The sequence below is a fragment of the Salmo salar genome, chromosome 10 (assembly GCF_965601325.2).
Source record: "Salmo salar chromosome 10, fSalSal1, whole genome shotgun sequence".
In the NCBI taxonomy this organism is placed as follows: domain Eukaryota; kingdom Metazoa; phylum Chordata; class Actinopteri; order Salmoniformes; family Salmonidae; genus Salmo; species Salmo salar.
The window spans coordinates 102949023-102970229 of record NC_138300.1 but is presented as its reverse complement, the minus strand read 5'-3'; the positions used below and the strand labels follow the sequence as shown (position 1 = coordinate 102970229).

General features: G+C 42.8%; 1 protein-coding gene across 5 annotated transcripts in view; it reads right to left on the bottom strand.

The window, feature by feature from the left end:
* LOC106561274 (protein BANP) overlaps window positions 1-21207 on the bottom strand; it is a 91236-nt gene that overhangs the window by 55849 nt on the left and 14180 nt on the right. For all 5 annotated transcript variants that reach the window (XM_014125045.3, XM_082957304.1, XM_014125046.2 and 2 more), the window contains 2 exons: window positions 19002-19241; window positions 4963-5124 (listed from right to left, as the gene is read on the bottom strand). In XM_014125045.3, the coding sequence (XP_013980520.1) occupies window positions 4963-5124; window positions 19002-19241 (402 nt within the window). The remainder of the gene's footprint in view (window positions 1-4962; window positions 5125-19001; window positions 19242-21207) is intronic.

Below are 21207 nucleotides of genomic sequence, written 5' to 3'. Positions count from 1 at the left end.
ATGGAATAGACAACAGGTGGAAATTATAGGCAATAAGCAAGACACCCCCAATAAAGGAGTGGTTCTGCAGGTGGAGACCACAGACCACTTCTCAGTTCCTATGCTTCCTGGCTGATGTTTTGGTCACTTTTGAATGCTGGCGGTGCTTTCACTCTAGTGGTAGCATGAGACGGAGTCTACAACCCACACAAGTGGCTCAGGTAGTGCAGCTCATCCAGGATGGCACATCAATGCGAGCTGTGGCAAGAAGGTTTGCTGTGTCTGTCAGCGTAGTGTCCAGAGCATGGAGGCGCTACCAGGAGACAGGCCAGTACATCAGGAGACGTGGAGGAGGCCGTAGGAGGGCAACAACCCAGCAGCAGGACCGCTACCTCCGCCTTTGTGCAAGGAGGAGCACTGCCAGAGCCCTGCAAAATGACCTCCAGCAGGCCACAAATGTGCATGTGTCTGCTCAAACGGTCAGAAACAGACTCCATGAGGGTGGTATGAGGGCCTGACGTCCACAGGTGGGGATTGTGCTTACAGCCCAACACCGTGCAGGACGTTTGGCTTTTGCCAGAGAACACCAAGATTGCCAAATTCGCCATTGGCATCCTGTGCTCTTCACAGATGAAAGCAGGTTCACACTGAGCACATGTGACAGACGTGACAGAGTCTGGATACGCCGTGGAGAACGTTCTGCTGCCTGCAACATCCTCCAGCATGACCGGTTTGGCGGTGGGTCAGTCATGGTGTGGGGTGGCATTTCTTTGGGGGGCCGCACATCCCTCCATGTGCTCGCCAGAGGTAGCCTGACTGCCATTAGGTACCGAGATGAGATCCTCAGACCCCTTGTGAGACCATATGCTGGTGCGGTTGGCCCTGGGTTCCTCCTAATGCAAGACAATGCTAGACCTCATGTGGCTGGAGTGTGTCAGCAGTTCCTGCAAGAGGAAGGCATTGATGCTATGGACTGGCCCGCCCGTTCCCCAGACCTGAATCCAATTGAACACATCTGGGACATCATGTCTCGCTCCATCCACCAACGCCACGTTGCACCACAAACTGTCCAGGAGTTGGCGGATGCTTTAGTCCAGGTCTGGGAGGAGATCCCTCAGGAGACCATCCGCCACCTCATCAGGAGCATGCCCAGGCATTGTAGGGAGGTCATACAGGCACGTGGAGGCCACACACACTACTGAGCCTAATTTTGACTTGTTTTAAGGACATTACATCAAAGTTGGATCAGCCTGTAGTGTGGTTTTCCACTTTAATTTTGAGTGTGACTCCAAATCCAGACCTCCATGGGTTGATAAATTGGATTTCCATTGATTATTTTTGTGTGATTTTGTTGTCAGTACATTCAACTATGTAAAGAAAAAAGTATTTAATAAGATTATTTCATTCATTCAGATCTAGGATGTGTTATTTTAGTGTTCCCTTTATTTTTTGGAGCAGTGTATATAAATCCTCCACAGCCCAGTCATTGGCAGTGAGGCGAGAGCCAGGTGGCTCGTGGAGACTGTCATGACGTTGCCCTCTTTAGACACTGCGAGCACCATCCCCCGACCTCTACTGACACCGGGCTCTGTAAGAGCGGTCGTAAATTCCTACGAGGAGATCCTCTCCTCATGGCCCCAGTATAGAGAGAACAGAGGAGTTCTTCCAACTCACAGAACTGGAGAACCGAACGATATTCAGGTTGTGGAGAAGGTATAAAAGATCGGTGAAGAATCCAGCTATGAAGTGGTCCGTTTTGTACAATTTTCTGAAACTTATGAGAGACAATACTGCCACATTACCATAATCATGTTTATACAATAGCCTCAGCTATGAGACAAATCTAAATGGTTGTATAAAATGAATGAATAAGGATGGAACTGTTTGTGAAATTGTGTAATGTGATTTTGGACTGTTTAACCTGTTTAGGATAGGGGGCAGTATTGACACGGCTGGATAAAAAACATACCCGATTTAATCTGGTTACCACTCCTACCCAGTAACTAGAATATGCATATACTTATTACATATGGATAGAAAACACCCTAAATTTTCTAAAACTGTTTGAATGGTGTCTGTGAGTATAACAGAACTCAAATGGCAGGTCAAAACCTGAGAGATTCCTTTACAGGAAGTGGCCTGTCTGACCATTTCTTGAACTTGTTTTCCATCTCTGTCATTTACTAAGGATCTCTGCTCTAACGTGACACTTCCCACGTCGTCCATAGGCGCTCAGAGCCCGGGAAAAAACAGAATGTCGTCATTCCAGCCCCAGGCTGAAACACATTATCGCCTTTCTCAAGTGGCCGATCAAGGGACACTGGCTTATGCGCATGACCCCGACCGCCCCCGCCTTTGGGATTTTTTCCTCTGTTTGCCGAAAAGGAGATTCCCTGTCGGAATATTATCGCTTTTCTACGAGAAAAATGTCGTAAAAAATTGATTTTAAACAGCGGTTGACATGCTTCGAAGTACGGTAATGGAATACTTCGAATTTTATTGTCACGAATTGCGCCATGCGCGCGACACTTCTTTACTATTTCGGATAGTGTCTGGAACGCACGAACAAAACGCCGCTATTCGGATATAACGATGGATTATTTTGGACCAAACCAACATTTGTTATTGAAGTAGCAGTCCTGGGTGTGTATTCTGACGAAGACAACAAAAGGTAATCAAACTTTTATAATAGTAAATATGATTATGGTGAGTGCTAAACTTGCCGGGTGTCTAAATAGCGAGCCCGTGATGCCTGGGCTATGTACTTAGAATATTGCAAAATGTGCTTTCACCAAAAAGCTATTTTAAAATCGGACATATCGAGTGCATAGAGGAGGTCTGTATCTATAATTCTTAAAATAATTGTTATGCTTTTTGTGAACGTTTATCGTGAGTAATTTAGTATAATGTTAGCGAATTCCCCGGAAGTTTGCGGGGGGTATGCTAGTTCTGAACGTCACATGCTAATGTAAAAAGCTGTTTTTTGATATAAATATGAACTTGATTGAACAAAACATGCATGTATTGTATAACATAATGTCCTAGGGTTGTCATCTGATGAAGATCATCAAAGGTGAGTGCTGCATTTAGCTGTCTTCTGGGTTTTGGTGACATTATATGCTGGCTTGAAAAATGGGTGTCTGATTATTTCTGGCTTGGTACTCTGCTGACATAATCTAATGTTTTGCTTTCGTTGTAAAGCCTTTTTGAAATCGGACAGTGTGGTTAGATTAACGAGAGTCTTGTCTTTAAATGGCTGTAAAATAGTCATATGTTTGAGAAATTGAAGTAATAGGATTTTTAAGGTTTTGAAAATCGCGCCACAGGATGGCAGTGGCTGTTACGTAGGTGGGACGAATTCGTCCCGCCTAGCCTAGAGAGGTTAATGAAGGAAACTCCAATTCCCTTTGGAGTCTTAACTAAGTCCTTGGCACGCCCCCAGGGACAGAGACAGGACCTGGTGTCATGAGACAGCCTTTTTCTGCTCTTCCGAAGAAAACCAAGGTGGGGGTTTTATATCACCAGACCGAGCTTACCTCAATTACGAGATGGCTAAAGGTTGGAGACCAGCTTACCTCGATAACGAGAGGGCTAAAGGTTTGACCATGCAATCCTCTTGCTGAACATTTAACCATACCACGTGGTTAAACTCTTAGACTATCGAAACCGACAGAATAAGAACAAGTCTTTGATATTAATTACTAGTCTGCAGCTAGGAATTCGGTATCATTGAACGCGAAGACCGACAACCGCCGAAAACAGCTATTCTATAACGACATTAATGAATGTCACTCTGAACTACCCATTCTAACCACGACAGAGAGAGAGAGGGGGCGGACAGACACTTCAACAGAAACAAACTTTTCAACAGAGATCCCGACGACACACTGAGCGTAAATATATATATATTGATTGAAATTATTCCCGAATGAGTGAGCGTTCATGTGCAAAGGATTAGTATTTCAATTGTTATAATGATCAACTCTGTAGTGCCTTCTCAGCTGACCCACACTCCCCTTTTGTCTAACAAGCTGCCATGCCGGTTTAGCCCAGTAGGGCACATTCCTCTATCATTTCTTTGTAACGAAATCTATTGTTTGTTATGCATTTCTGTGAATTACCTAGTTAGTAAATAATTCATTTTAAGACAATTGATGTATGGATGACTCATAGTGAAGACTGGGTTCGTGCAGATAACTCATTCCAAACTAACATTTGGAATGAGACTGACGAGGTAAATAATAATTCATTAATTCGAAGACTAATTGATCAGATATTAAAATATCTGAAAATTATATTAGGAAAATTATAACTTTGTAATCTGAATATTTTCCTTGGTGCCCCGACTTCCTAGTTAATTACAGTTACATGATTAATCAGGTTAATCGCGTAATAATATTTACAGAGAGTTATTTGATAAATATGTCTTCAGTTTTAATGATGCCAAAGACACGACAAGACTGTACTTTGTGTTAGCCCCCTCTCCCCGTTCATTAATAAATAACTGTTTAAAAACAGGCCCAGACACCGCTTTCCAGCCCATTAGTTTAATTTCGAGTATGAGAGAACTTGCTCTGGAGTGTGTGTGTGTGTGTGTGTGTGTGTGTGTGTGTGTGTGTGTGTGTGTGTGTGTGTGTGTGTGTGTGTGTGTGTGTGTGTGTGTGTTTAGTGGTGTGTGTGCTCTAGTGGGGTGTGTGTGGCCTGGGAGGAGAGCGGGCTGTGATTCTACAATGTACACACAGTCCATCACAGGATATTTGGGTTTCCCTTGTTGTCCCACTCTCTCCGGTCAGGGTTGAGAGGTGATGGATCTCAGGGAGGGGAGGACAGGAGGCGTTGTTGTGTTGTGGAGATTATAACCATCTGCTACACTCTGCATTACTCACTGGATTCCTTACATACAAATAAGTGAAAAGGTGTGTGTGTGTGTGTGTGTGTGTGTGTGACACACACACACACACGCTTGCTATTTCCAGGAATTACCTGAGCTTCCCGGTGCGTTGGCGCTACGTCTGGAGAAGCTCTTGACCGCTAGACTCTGGCCGCGCTGCTTGCGTCTCCACGCAGTGCGACACTTGGAGTCGATGCTCTGCTTGATACGGTACCAATCTGACTCAGTGATGCCAAACTTATAGAACAGGTGACCTGAGGACAACAATGACAGAGGGCACATGAGTTCAGGGTCATGTAATTTAACAATCTTAAGAACCATTGTAATCTTAAACTTAAGCTAAATCACCATGACAAGGTAGAATAAGTCATATTCATTGCTGAGGATGGACAGCAGTTGATACCAAGTCTGTGTGTAAAGTTTGAACAGTTCAACCTTGTCCCACCATCAATGCAACTCTACCGGAGCTGTCAAATGTCAGAAGCACATTAACTCTAGATAGATGTTGAATTTTTGTACCACTTTAGGTATAAAAAATAATAATGATTTGCTAAAATATTTAATTTGACTTTTACTTCTATAGCACAGAGAAACAGAATGAATAACACATTCATAAAATGGCAAAAAAGAAAGTCCAAAACAAATCATAAGAAACAAGGGTCTGTTCTATATCTAGGATATTTTTAAAAGCTCAAGAAACACTGTCTGTCTGTCTGTCTGTCTGTCTGTCTGTCTATCTATAAACACACACACACACACACACACACACACACACACACACACACACTGCTCCAAAAAATAAAGGGAACACTTAAACAACATATCATAGATGTGAATGAAATAAATAATCTTATTAAATACTTTTTTCTTTACATAGTTGAATGTGCTGACAACAAAATCACACAAAAATAATCAATGGAAATCCAATTTATCAACCCACGGAGGTCTGGATTTGGAGTCACACTCAACATTAAAGTGGAAAACCACACTACAGGCTGATCCAACTTTGATGTAATGTCCTTAAAACAAGTCAAAATGAGGCTCAGTAGTGTGTGGCCTCCACGTGCCTGTATGACCTCCCTACAACGCCTGGGCATGCTCCTGATGAGGTGGCGGATGGTCTCCTGAGGGATCTCCTACCAGACCTGGACTAAAGCATCCGCCAACTCCTGGACAGTCTTTGGTGCAACGTGGCGTTGGTGAATGGAGCGAGACATGATGTCCCAGATGTGCTCAATTGGATTCAGGTCTGGGGAACAGGTGGGCCAGTCCATAGCATCAATGCCTTCCTCTTGCAGGAACTGCTGACACACTCCAGCCACATGAGGTCTAGCATTGTCTTGCATTAGGAGGAACCCAGGGCCAACCGCACCAGCATATGGTCTCACAAGGGGTCTGAGGATCTCATCTCGGTACCTAATGGCAGTCAGGCTACCTCTGGCGAGCACATGGAGGGCTGTGCGGCCCCCCAAAGAAATGCCACCCCACACCATGACTGACCCACCGCCAAACCGGTCATGCTGGAGGATGTTGCAGGCAGCAGAACGTTCTCCACGGCGTCTCCAGACTCTGTCACGTCTGTCACGTGCTCAGTGTGAACCTGCTTTCATCTGTGAAGAGCACAGGGCGCCAGTGGCGAATTTGCCAATCTTGGTGTTCTCTGGCAAATGCCAAACGTCCTGCACAGTGTTGGGCTGTAAGCACAACCCCCACCTGTGGATGTCGGGCCCTCATACCACCCTCATGGAGTCTGTTTCTGACCGTTTGAGCAGACACATGCACATTTGTGGCCTCCTGGAGGTGATTTTGCAGGGCTCTGGCAGTGCTTCTCCTGCTCCTCCTTGCACAAAGGCGGTGGTAGCGGTCCTGCTGCTGGGTTGTTGCCCTCCTACGGCCTCCTCCACGTCTCCTGATGTACTGGCCTGTCTCCTGGTAGCGCCTCCATGCTCTGGACACTACGCTGACAGACACAGCAAACCTTCTTGCCACAGCTCGCATTGATGTGCCATCCTGGATGAGCTGCACTACCTGAGCCACTTGTGTGGGTTGTAGACTCCGTCTCATGCTACCACTAGAGTGAAAGCACCGCCAGCATTCAAAAGTGACCAAAACATCAGCCAGGAAGCATAGGAACTGAGAAGTGGTCTGTGGTCCCCACCTGCAGAACCACTCCTTTATTGGGGGTGTCTTGCTAATTTCCTATAATTTCCACCTGTAGTCTCTTCCATTTGCACAACAGCATGTGAAATGTATTGTCAATCAGTGTTGCTTCCTAAGTGGACAGTTTGATTTCACAGAAGTGTGATTGACTTGGAGTTACATTGTGTTGTTTAAGTGTTCCCTTTATTTTTTTGAGCAGTATATATATATATACACACACACACATATATTGCTGAGCAGTATATATATATATATATACACACACACACATATATTCACACAGAAGCACACACACACACACACACACACACTTGAAGTCGGAAGTTTACATACACTTAGGTTGGAGTCATTAAAACTAGTTTTTCAACCACTCCACAAATTTCTTGTTAACAAACTAGTTTTGGTAAGTCGGTTAGGACATCTACTTTTTGCATGACAAGTAATTTTAACCAAAAATTGTTTATAGACAGATTATTTCACTTATAATTCACTGTATCACAATTCCAGTGGGTTAGAAGTTTACATACACTAAGTTGACTGTGCCTTTAAACAGCGTGGAAAATTCCAGATAATTATGTCATGGCTTTAGAAGCTTCTGATAGGCTAATTGACATCATTTGAGTCAATTGGAGGTACACCTGTGGATGTATTTCAAGGCCTACCTTCAAACTCAGTGCCTCTTTGCTTGACATCATGGGAAAATCAACAAATAAAAAAAATCAGCCAAGACCTCAGAAAAAAACATTGTAAACCTTCACAAGTCTGGTTCATCCTTGGGAGCAATTTCCTAACACCTGAAGGTACCACGTTCATCTGTACAAACAATAGTACCGAAGTATAAACACCATGGGACCGCCCAGCCGTCATACCGCTCAGGAAGGAGATGCGTTCTGTCTCCTAGAGATGAACGTACTTTAGTGCGAAAAGTGCAAATCAATTCCAGAACAAGCGCCAAGGACCTTGTGACGATTCTGGAGGAAACAGGTACAAAAGTATCTCTATCCACAGTAAAACGAGTCCTACATCGACATAACCTGAAATGACGCTCAGCAAGGAAGAAGCCACCGCTCCAAAATCGCCATAAAAAAAGCCTTCCTGACTGATGTCTTGTGATGTTGCTTCAATATATCCACAGAATTTTCCTTCTCCAGGATGTCATCTATTTTGTTAAGTGCACCAGTCCCTCCTGCAGCAAAGCACCCCAACAACATGATGCTGCCACCCCCGTGCTTCATGGTTGGGATAGTGTTCTTCGGCTTGCAAGTTTCCCCCTTTTTCCTCCAAACATAACAATGGTCATTATGGCCAAACAGTTCTATTTTTGTTTAATCAGAACAGAGGTCATTTCTCCAAAAAGTACGATCTTTGTCCCCATGTGCAGTTGCAAACTGTAGTCTGGATTTTTTATGCCGGTTTTGGAGCAGTGGCTTCTTCCTTGCTGAGCGGCCTTTCAGGTCATATCGATATAGGACTCATTTTACTGTGGATATAGATACTTGTGTACCCATTTCCACAAGGTCCTTCGCTGTTGTTCTGGGATTGATCTGCACTTTTCGCACTAAAGTACGTTCATCTCTAGGAGACAGAACGCGTCTCCTTCCTGAGCGGTATGATGGCTGCGTGGTCCCATGGTGTTTAGACTTGCGTACTATTGTTTGTACAGATGAATGTGGTACCTTCAGGCATTTGGAAATTGCTCCTAAGGATGAAGCAGACTTGTGGAGGTCTACGATGTTTTTTCTGAGGTCTTGGCTGGTTTCTTTTGATTTTCCCATGATGTCAAGCAAAGAGGCACTGAGTTAGAAGGTAGGCCTTGAAATACATCTCCAATTGACTCAAATGATGTCAATTAGGCTATCAGAAGCTTCTAAAGCATCACATAATTATCTGGAATTTCCAAGCTGTTTAAAGGCACACTCAATTTAGTGTATGTAAACTTCTGACCCACTGAAATTGTGATACAGTGAATTATAAGTGAAATAATCTGTCTGTAAACAATTGTTGGAAAAATGACTTGTGTCATGCACAAAGTAGATGTCCTAACCGACTTGCCAAAACTATAGTTTGTTAACAAGAAATTTGTGGAGTGGTTGAAAAACGAGTTTTAATGACTCCAACCTAAGTGTATGTAAACTTCCGACTTCAACTGTATACACACACACACACACACACGATTCAAATGCAATGTGCGCCGTTTCATGGATCTGAAGGTACAAACTCCGCCTACCCGGCAGACCCGGAGAGCAAATCAAGTGCACCTATAGGCCTACCGCTGGCCAATCAGATAGCTCAGATCAGTGTCTGCAGCTTCCACCAGCCCACAGCGAAGTTGATAGTCGTCTCTATTGTGTGAGATTTGAAAACATGACTAGCGCGAGAATATCAACGAATTCAGCAAATGGCTGCTGTATTTATGCGTGAGTTCATGTTTAAGATTTTATTCAGCACTGTCAACACTTTATTCAACACTTACAAGCCATAAAACACCCTCTCCCTATCCACTCACTCCACAAAGTGTATCGATAGGCTTGCGTGGTTAAGTACAGTGAAATGCCTTTCTTGCGAGCTCTAAACCCAAGAATGCAGTAATCAATAATAATGTAATACTAGAAATAACAAAGAGAAAGTAACTAAGCATACTATATACATGATCAGTCAGTTCTATATTTACAACGTGCAGTGATACTGGAGTGATAGAGGTGGATATGTATAGGGGTAAGGTGACTAGGCATCAGGATATATGATAAATGGAGTTGCAGCAGTGTATATGATGATTGTATGTAAGTGGGTTGGCTGTGCGTGTGTGTAAAATCAGTATAAATATATGTGCATATTATGTATGTGTGAGCAAATGATGAATTGAGTGTTTGTATGTTGGAGTGTCAGTGAGTGTGTAGGGCCCTGTGAGAGTGCATAGAGGGTCAAGTCAGATGTTGTGTCTTTCTAACAACGAGGAGTATTTCCCATTCACATGTATAACAACATGACTTGGTGCAGCGGTTCTCATAGTTTTTTTTGAGAAACTGCAAATGACTTCAATTTATGCCTCAAGTAATACAATAAACGATCGATGACCAGTGTGATCATATACCTCACATTTTGAAATATAATCTGCCAATTTCTGTCTGTAGCATCCGAACAGTTTGAACTACACACTAATATGACCCCTCTGTGGAAAGGTGAGACTCTCACAAACACATGCATGTCAGTTGTTTAGCTCTAGGATATAATATATAGTTACAAAATTATTTTTAAATGGTCTGAGAAGAACAACATTGGCAGGGCAATTTAAGAATAGCCAATATTGAGCCTATAGCCAACTACACAAACCTCATTGCTACAGACCCATTTTTAAGAGGTTAATGTTACATAGGCTTACGTTTTTTAATAAGTAATGTTTTAGAAACAAATCTGAGTGGTAGATCTCGGCCTTCATTTTGACTCAGAAAATAATCTTGGCTCAGAAAAGGTTTGTGACTAATCCACTAGGGCATGAGGAAACAGGTACACACACAAACAGGTCAAACATACACACCTGAATTACATAGACACACAAAACAAAACACCTGCATCACACAAGGCAAGTAGACGAACACACACAGCACCTGCGATCAGCAGACAGTAATACGTGGGGTGACAGAGTCCATTTCCTGTGCACCACACACACACGGGACTACTCCCAATAAAAACTCCTTCAGCCACGTCCACCCTCCCTCCTGTCCGCTGGCTCCCTTCCGCTCGACTGGATTCCCTCCTGTCTCCACTCCGCCGTCTCCCCTCCCTCCCCTCTGCTGTCTCCCCTCCCCTTCCTCCCTTCCCATGTCTCCCCTCCACTGGCTCCGCTGTCTGCCCTCCCTGTCCCTGTTTCCCCTCCGCTGGCTCCCCTCCCATCTGCTGTCTCCCTCCGCTGGGAACCTAAGGGCTAATGTGTGACGTGATTGAGCCCTGCCTATGATACATCTATGGGGATAGATTGGTCAGATGCTCAATGGCAGGGGTTGAGATGGTCAGTTGGTCAATGGAAAGGAATTTGATGGTCAGTTAGTTGGTTTTCTGTCATTTGGTTAACCCCTAGAGTCAATGTCCACGCCCCCGTAGATATCTTATTAGCATTTTATTTATTTTTTTAAATCAGTCAGTTTAAGCAAGATAACTTTTTTTTTTGCATTGGATGCGTCTCAACCCACCTCCTCCGCCGATGTCGCACTTCTGCATATGCGGTGAAAGGTGACAGAGCTAGAACGGTGTTTGTCAGACCATGAGACATCCCGAAAATCGGACTTCTCAAAAGAATTGTCTGTAGCATCTGAACGGTTTGGCCTACAAAACTATTATGACCCCTCTATGGAAAGAAAGACTCCCACGAACACGATGGTGTTCTCAGTTTTGTTCTTAGACCCCCACAAGTGTCTTGGGACTCGTCTGATGGAAGATCCGATCTGCTAACTTCTGTACGTAGCGTTCAAACAATTTGAACTAAACACTAATATGACCCCTCTGTGGAAAGGTGAGACTCTCATGAACACGTTTAGCTCTAGGACGACCCATAGGCCTCACAAGACTCGTCTGAAGGTCCCCCCAGTTTAAAAAAAATGTCTGGAAGTATATATGGAGACCGTTTAGTACTAAGAATAAGGGATTACAGTGCATTCGGAAAGTATTCAGACCCCTTGACTTTTTTTTTTATCCTCACTCTACACACAATACCCCATAATGACAAAGCAAAAACTGGTTTTTATAAATGTTTGCAAATTTATTAAAAAGTACATTAAAAAACTGAAATATCACATTTACATAAGATTTCAGACCCTTTACTTGGTACTTTGCACCTTTGGCAGTGATTACAGCCTTAAGTCTTCTTGGGTATGACGCTACAAACATGGCAAACCTGTATTTGGGGAGATTCTCCAATTCTTCTCTGCAGATCCTCTCAAGCTCTGTCAGGTTGGTTGGGGAGCATCGCTGCACAACTATTTTCAGGTCTCTCCAAAGATGTTTGATTGGGTTCAATCCGGGCTCTGGCTGGGTCACTCAAGGACATTCAGAGACTTGTCCCGAAGCCACTCCTGCGTTGTCTTGGTTGTATGCTTAGGGACGTTGTCCAGTTGGAAGGTGAAACTTTGCTCCAGTCTGAGGTCCTGAGCACTCTGGAGCAGGTTTTCATCAAGGATCTCTCTGCACTTTACCCTGGATCCTGTCTCCCAGTCACTCCCGCTGAAAAACATCCCCAAGGCATGATGCTGCCAACAACATGCTTCACCATAGGGATGGTGCCAGGTTTCCTCCAGACATGACGCTTGGCAATCTTGTTTCTCATGGTCTGAAAGTCCTTTAGGTGCCTTTTGGCAAACTCCAATCGGGCTGTCATATACCTTTTACTGAGGAGTGGCTTCCGTCTGGCCACTCTACCACAAAGGCCCGATTTGTGGAGTGCTGCAGAGGTGGGATAACCTTCTCCACAGAGGAACTCTGGAGCTCTGTCAGAGTGACCATCAGGTTCTTGGTCACCTCCCTGACCAAGGCCCTTCCAAGATTGCACAGTTTGGCCAGGCGGCCAGCTCCAGGAAATCTTGTTGGGTCTAAACTTCTTCAATTTAAGAATGGAGACCACTGTGTTCTTGGGGACCTTCAATGCTGCAGACATTTTTTGCGACCCTTCCCCAGATCTGTGCCTCAACACAATCATGTCTTGGAGCTCTAAGGACAATTCCTTCGACCTCATTGCTTGGTTTTTGCTCTGAAATGCACTGTCAACTGTGGGACCTTATATAGACAGGTGTGTGCCTTTCCAAATCATGTCCAATTAATTGAATTTTGGACGATCAATCGAAACAGGATGCACTTGAGCTCAACTTTGAGTCTCAAAGCAAAGGGTCTGAATACTTATGTAAATAAGGTATCTGTTTTTTATTTTGAACAAATTTGCAAAAATGTCTATAAACCTGTTTTCACTTTTTCATTATGGGGTATTGTGTGTAGATTGATGAGGAAAAATAGTATTTAATCAATTTTATAATAAGGCTGTTATGTAACAAAATGTGGAAAAGGGGAAGGGGTCTGAATACCTAGCAAATGCACTGCAAATACATGTAAAATAGACATATATACACACAGTACCATTCAAAAGTTTGGACACCTACTCATTCAAGGGTTTTTCTTGATTTTTACTATTTTCTACATTGTAGAATAATAGTGAAGACATCAACACTATGAAGTTAACACATATGGAATCATGTAGTAACCAAAAAAAAGTGTTAAATCAAAATACACGTTATATTTGAGATTCTTCAGAGTAGCCAGCCTTTGCCTTGATGACAGCTTTGCACACTCATTGCATTCTCTCAACCAGCTTCATGCGCTAATCACCTGGAATGCATTTCGATTAACCTGTTAGGGCTAGGGGGCAGTATTGACGCGGCTGGATAAAAAACGTACCCGATTTAATCTGGTTACCACTCCTACCCAGTAACTAGAATATGCATATACTTATTACATATGGATAGAAAACACCCTAAAGTTTCTAAAACTGTTTGAATGGTGTCTGTGAGTATAACAGAACTCAAATGGCAGGTCAAAACCTGAGAGATTCCTTTACAGGAAGTGGCCTGTCTGACCATTTCTGGAACTTCTTTGCCATCTCTATCTTTTACTAAGGATCTCTGCTCTAACGTGACACTTCCTACGTCGTCCATAGGCGCTCAGAGCCCGGGAAAAACCTGAATGTCGTCATCCCAGCCCCAGGCTGAAACACATTATCGCCTTTCTCAAGTGGCCGATCAAGGGACTCTGGGCTTAGGCGCGTGACCTGACCGCCCCCGTCTTTGTGATTTTTTCCTCTGTTTGCCGAAAAGGAGATTCCCGGTCGGAATATTATCGCTTTTCTACGAGAAAAATGGCATAAAAATTGATTTTAAACAGCGGTTGACATGCTTCGAAGTACGGTAATGGAATATTGCGCCATGCGCGCGACCCTTCTTTACCATTTCGGATAGTGTCTGGAACTCACGAACAAAACGCCTCTATTCGGATATAACGATGGATTATTTTGGACCAAACCAACATTTGTTATTGAAGTAGCAGTCCTGGGAGTGCATTCTGACGAAGACAACAAAAGGTAATCAAACTTTTATAATAGTAAATATGATTATGGTGAGTGCTAAACTTGCCGGGTGTCTAAATAGCTAGCCCGTGATGCCTGGGCTATGTACTTAGAATATTGCAAAATGTGCTTTCACCAAAAAGCTATTTTAAAATCGGACATATCGAGTGCATAGAGGAGGTCTGTATCTATAATTCTTAAAATAATTGTTATGCTTTTTGTGAACGTTTATCGTGAGTAATTTAGTAAAATGTTAGCGAATTCCCTGGAAGTTTGCGGGGGGTATGCTAGTTCTGAACGTCACATGCTAATGTAAAAAGCTGGTTTTTGATATAAATATGAACTTGATTGAACAAAACATGCATGTATTGTATAACATAATGTCCTAGGGTTGTCATCTGATGAAGATCATCAAAGGTTAGTGTTGCATTTAGCTGTCTTCTGGGTTTTTGTGACATTATATGCTAGCATGAAAAATGGGTGTCTGATTATTTCTGGCTTGGTACTCTGCTGACATAATCTAATGTTTTGCTTTCGTTGTAAAGCCTTTTTGAAATCGGACAGTGTGGTTAGATTAACGAGAGTCTTGTCTTTAAATAGCTGTAAAATAGTCATATGTTTGAGAAATTGAAGTAATAGGATTTTTAAGGTTTTGAAAATCGCGCCACAGGCTTCAAGTGGCTGTTACGTAGGTGGGACGAATTCGTCCCGCCTAGCCCATAGAGGTTAACAGGTGTATCTTATTAAAAGTTAACATTTTACATTTACATTTTAGTCATTTAGCAGACGCTCTTATCCAGAGCGACTTACAGTAGAGTGCATACATTTTTACATACTGGCCCCCCGTGGGAATCGAACCTACAACCCTGGCATTGCAAGCACCATGCTCTACCAACTGAGCTACAGTGGAATCTATTTCCTTCTTAATTCGTTTGAGCCAATCAGAAGTGTTGTGTCAAGTTAGAGTGGTATACAGAATATAGCCCTATTTGGTAAAATACCAAGTCTATATTATGGCAAGAACAGCTCAAATAAGCAAAGAGAAACGACAGTCCATCATTACTTTAAGACATGAAGGTCAGTCAATACTGAAAATTAAGAACTTGGAAAGTTTCTTCAAGTGCGGTCGGAAAAACCATCAAGCGCTATGATGAAACTAGCTCTCATGAGGACCGCCACAGGAAAGGAAGACCCAGAGTTACCTCTGCTGCAGAGGATAAGTTCATTAGAGTTAACTGCACCTCAGATTGCAGCCCAAATAACTGCTTCACAGAGTTCCAGTGACAGACACAACATCAACTGTTCAGAGGAGACTACGTGAATCAGGCATTCATGGTCGAATTGCTGCAAAGAAACTACTACACCAATAAGAAGAGACTTGCTTGGGCCAAGAAACCCGTTGACCTGTTTTAAGGTCTTGCTCACATCGGCTACCAAGAGCGTTATCACACAGTCGTCCAGAACAGCTGGGGCTCTCATGCATGCTTCAGCGTTGCATGCCTCGAATCGAGCATAAAAGGCATTTAGCTTGTCTGGTAAGTTTGCGACACTGGGCAGCACGCGGCTGGGTTTTCTTTTGGAGTCTGTAATAGTTTTCAAGCCCTGCTACAGCCGACGAGCGTCAGAGCCAATGTAGTATTGACGCTTTGCCTGTTTGATGTTTTGTCTGAGGGTGTAGCGGGATTTCTTATAAGGGTCCGGATTTGTGTTTCACTACTTGAAAGTGGGAGGTCTAGCCTTTAGCTCGATGCAGATGTTGCCATGGCTTCTGGTTGGGATATGTAAGTACGGTCACTGTGGGAACGACATCGTCGATGCACTTATTGATGAAGCCGATGCCCGATGTGGTATACTCATCAATGCCATTGGATGAAACCCGGAACATATTCCAGTCAGTGCTAGAAAAAGAGTCCTGTAGCGTAGCAACCGTGTCATCTGACCCCTTACGTATTGAGCGAGTCACTGGTACTTCCTGCTTTAGTTTTTGCTTGTAAGGGGGAATCAGGAGGATAGAATTATGGTCAGATTTGCCAAATGGGAGGATGAGGGAGAACTTTGTATGCATCTGTGTGTGTGGCATAAAGGTGGTCCAGAGTTTTCTTCACTCTGGTTGCACATGTGACATGCTGGTAGAAATTTGGTAAAATGGATTTAAGTTTGCCTGCATTAAAGTCCCCGGCCACAGCTAGCACCGCTTCTGGATGAGCATTTTTTGGTTTGCTTATGGCCTTATACAGCTCGTTGAGTGCGGTCTTTGTGGCAGCATCGGTTTGTGGTGCTAAATAGACGGCTACAAATAATATAGATGAGAACTCTCTTGGTAGATAGTGTGGTCTACAGCTTATCATAAGGTACTCTACCTCAGGCGAGCAATACACCTTGAGACTTCTTTAATATTAGACATCGCACACCAGCTGTTATTGACAAATAGACACACATCCCCATCCCTCGTCTTACCAGACGTAGCTTGTCCTGCCAATGCATGGAAAATCCCGCCGGCTCTATAGTATCCGTGTCTTCGTTCAGTCACGACTCGGTGAAACATAAGATACAGTTTTTAATGTCCCGTTGGTATGATAATCTTGATCGTAGATCATCCATTTTATTTTCCAATGATTGCATGTTGGCCAATAGAACAGATGGCAGTGTTGGCAGCCCGACCTCCGCCCCTTTATCTCCATCTTTTCTTCACGAGAATGACGGAGATTTGGGCCCGTTCCGAGAAAGCAGTATATCCTTCTCGTTGGACTCGTTAGAGAAAAAATTCTTTATCCAGTTCGAGGTGGGTGATCGCTGTTCTGATGTACATAACTTATTTTCGGTCATAAGAGACAGTAGCAGCAACATTATGTACAAAATAAGTAAATAAATAGGTTAAACACAAAAAAATACTAAAAATAGCACAGTTGGTTAAGAGCACGTAAAACGGCAGCCATCCCCTCCGGCGCCAATATTAAGCTGGTTGAGAAAATGGCAAGTGTGCAAAGCTGTCTACTTTGAAGAATCTCAAATATAAAATATATTTTGATTTGTTTAACACTTTTTTGGTTACTACATGATTCCGTATGTGTTATTTCATAGTTTTGATGTCTTCACTATTATTCTACAATGTGAAAATAGTAAAAAATAAAGCAAAACCCTTGAATGAGTAGGTGTCCAAACTTTTGATTGGTACATATATACACATACATGCATACATATACACTACCAATCAAAAGTTTGGGGTCACTTCGAAATGTCCTCGTTTTCCATGAAAACATACATGAAATTAGTTGTAAAATGAATAGGAAATATAATCAAGGCAATGACAAGTTTATAAATAATTATTTTTAATTTAAATAATTGTGTCCTTCAAAATTTGCTTTCGTCAAAGAATCCTCCATTTGCAGCAATTACAGCCTTGAAGACCTTTGGCATTCTAGTTGTCAATTTGTTGAGGTAATCTGAAGAGACTTCACCCCATGCTTCCTGAAGCACCTCCCACAAGTTGGATTGGGAGATGTTCCCACAACAGCTCAATAGGGTTGAGATACGGTGACTGTGCTGGCCACACCATTATAGACAGAATACCAGCTGACTGCTTCTTCCCTAAATAGTTCTTGCATAGTTTGGAGCTGTGCTTTTGGTCACTGTCCTCTTGTAGGAGGAAATAGGCATTGAAAAATGGAGTGATAGCCTTCCTTCTTCAAGATACCTTTTACCCTGTACAAATCTCCCACTTTACAACCACCAGAGGACTCCCAGACACCCACATTGCTTGACAGATGGCATCAAGCACTCCTCCAGCAAATGTACAATTTTTCTGGGTCTCACAAATGTTTTTCATTGTGATCCGAACACATCAAAATTTGATTAGTCTGTCCAAGACACTGTTCTCCGATCTTTCTCTGTCCAGTGTTCTTTTGCCCATCTTAATCTTTAATTTTTATTGGCCAGTCTGAGATATGGCTTTTTCTTTGCAACTCTGCCTAGAAGGCCAGCATCCCAGAGTCGCCTCTTCACTGTTGACGTTGAGACTGGCATTTTGCTGGTACTATTTAATGAAGCTGCCAATTGAGGACTTGTGAGGCATCTGTTTCTCAAACTAGACACTCTAATATACTTGTTCTCTTGCTCAGTTGTGCACCGGGGCCTCCCACTCCTCTTTCTACTCTGGTTAGAGCCAGTTTGCGCTGTTCTGTGAATGGAGTAGTTCACAGCGTTGTACGAGATCTTCAGTTTCCTGGCAATTTATCACATGGAATAGCCTTCATTTCTCAGAACAAGAATAGACTGACGAGTTTCAGAAGAAAGTCTTTGTTTCTGGCCATTTTGACCCTGTAATCGAACCCACAAATGCTGACACTCCAGCTACTCAACTAGTCTAAAGAAGGACAGTTTTATTGCTTCTTTAAATCAGCACAACAGTTTCCAGCTATGATAACATAATTGCAAAAGATCAATTAGCCTTTTAAAATGATTAAACTTGGATTAGCTAACACAACGTGCCATTGGAACACAGGAGTGATGGTTGCTGATAATGGGCCTCTGTACACCTATGTAGATATTCCATTAACAATCAGCCGTTTCCAGCTACAATAGTAATTTACAATGGTAACAATGTCTACACTGTATTTCTGATCAATTTGATGTTATTTTAAATGTACAAAAAATGTTGCTTTTCTTTCAAAAACAAGGACATTTCTAAGTGACCCCAAACTTCTGAATGGTAGTGTATATATATTTTTTTTAATACTTCAAGCAGTCTTAAAATTCAAAATCAAATAGCTAAATGACCCTTGGTATGACCCCCCCCTGACCACCCGCCCGCTTAGTCTGTACAGGGTTAAACAGCAGTGTGAGTATTGGAGTGAAAAGGTGTGTGTGACTCACAGCGTACGCCATAGATCATGAGTGGGTCCAGCTGCTTCTTGCCGTGCTTGCCCTGGCCCGACAGGTTGGAGATGGCCTGCACCTCGCGGTGGAATAGGTAGTCTAGCAGTGTCAGTGCCATCTTCTCTGCCGTGCGGCAGTTGGTGCTGATGTGGAGCATGTCGCCCGGCGACACCGGGCAGCGCACGCGCATCTCTGCATTGTTCTCGTCGCCAAGCCACGTACCTGCTGGGAAGTCATCTATAAAGAAAGAGGGGGCATGGGTGGGAGTATAATGGTAATGATATAACCACTAAAGCTGCTCCCAGCCTGTTGTATGTGTGGGTCTGTTTCTATACTAAAACAAATAACACACACACACACACACACACACACACACACACACACACACACACACACACAAAAAAGTTTGGGGTCACTTAGAAATGTCCTTGATTTTGAAAGAAAGCTAATTTTTGTCCACTAAAATAACATCAAAGTGATCATAAATACAGTGTGGACATTGTTAATGTTGTAAATTAATATCGTAGCTGGAAACGGCAGATTTTTTTATGGAATATCTACATAGGCGTACAGAGGCACATTATCAGCAACCATCACTCCTGTGTTCCAATAGCACATTGTGTTAGCTAATCCAAGTTTAATCATTGTAAAAGGCTAATTGATCATGAGAAAACCCTTTTGCAATTATGTTAGCACAACTGAAAACTGTTGTGCTGATTTAATGAAGCAATAAAACTGATCAATTAGCCTTTTTAAAATTACACACTTGGATTAGCTAACATAACGTGCCAGTGGAACACAGAAGTGATGGTTGCTGATAATGGGCCTCTGTACGCCTTTATAGATATTCCATTAAAAATCATTCGTTTCCAGGTACAATAGTTATTTACAACGTCTACACTGTATTTCTGACCAATTTGATGTTAATTTAAAAATTGACAAAAAATGTGCTTTCATTTTTTTTAAAAGGAGAAAAAAAAGGAAATTTTTCAATGACCCCAAAATTTTGAATGGTATTATATACAGTTAAAGTCGGAAGTTTACATACACTTAGGTTGGAGTCATTAAAACTGGTTTTTCAACCACTCCACAAATTTCTTGTTAACAACTATAGTTTTGGCAAGTCGGTTAGGACATCTACTTTGTGCATGACACAAGTAATTTTTTCAACAATTGTTTACAGACAGATTATTTCATTTCTAATTCAAGGTATCACAATTCCAGTGGGTCAGAAGTTTACATACATAAGTTGACCGTGCCTTTAAACAGCTTGGAAAATTCCAGAAAATTATGTCATGGCTTTAGAAGCTTCTGATAGCCTGATTGACATCATTTGAGTCAATTGGAGGTGCACCTGTGGATGTATTTCAAGGCCTACCTTCAAACTCAGTGCCTCTTTGCTTGACATCATGGGAAAATCAACAGAAACCAGCCAAGACCAAAAAATGTGTAGACCTCCACAAGTCTGGTTCATCCTTGGGAGCAATTTCCAAACGCCTGATGGTAGCACGTTCATCTGTACAAACAATAGTACGCAAGTATTAACACCATGGGACCACACAGCCGTCATACCGCTCAGGAAGGAGACGAGTTCTGTCTCCTAGAGATGAACGTACTTTAGTGCGAAAAGTGTAAATCAATCCCAGAACAGCAGCAAAGGACCTTGTGAAGATGCTGGAGGAAACAGGTACAAAAGTATCTATATCCACAGTAAAACGAGTCTTATATTGACATAACCTGAAAGGCCGCTTAGAAAGGAAGAAGCCACTGCTCCAAAATCGCCATAAAAAGCCAGACTACGGTTGCAACTGCACATGGGGACAAAGATCGTACTTTTTGGAGAAATGTCCCCTGAAACAAAAATAGAACTGTTTGGCCATAATGACCATCGTTATGTTTGGAGGAAAAAGGGGGAGGCTTGCAAGCCGAAGAACACCATCTCAACCGTGAAGCACGGGGTTGGCAGCATCATGTTGTGGGGGTGCTTTGCTGCAGGAGGGACTGGTGCACTTCACAAAATAGATGGCATCATGAGGTAGGAAAATGATGTGGATATATTGAAGCAACATCTCAAGACATCAGTCAGGAAGTTAAAGCTTGGTCTCAAATGGGTCTTCCAAATGGACAATGACCCCAAGCATACTTCCAAAGTTGTGGCAAAATGGCTTAAGGACAACGAAGTCAAGGTATTGGAATGGCCATC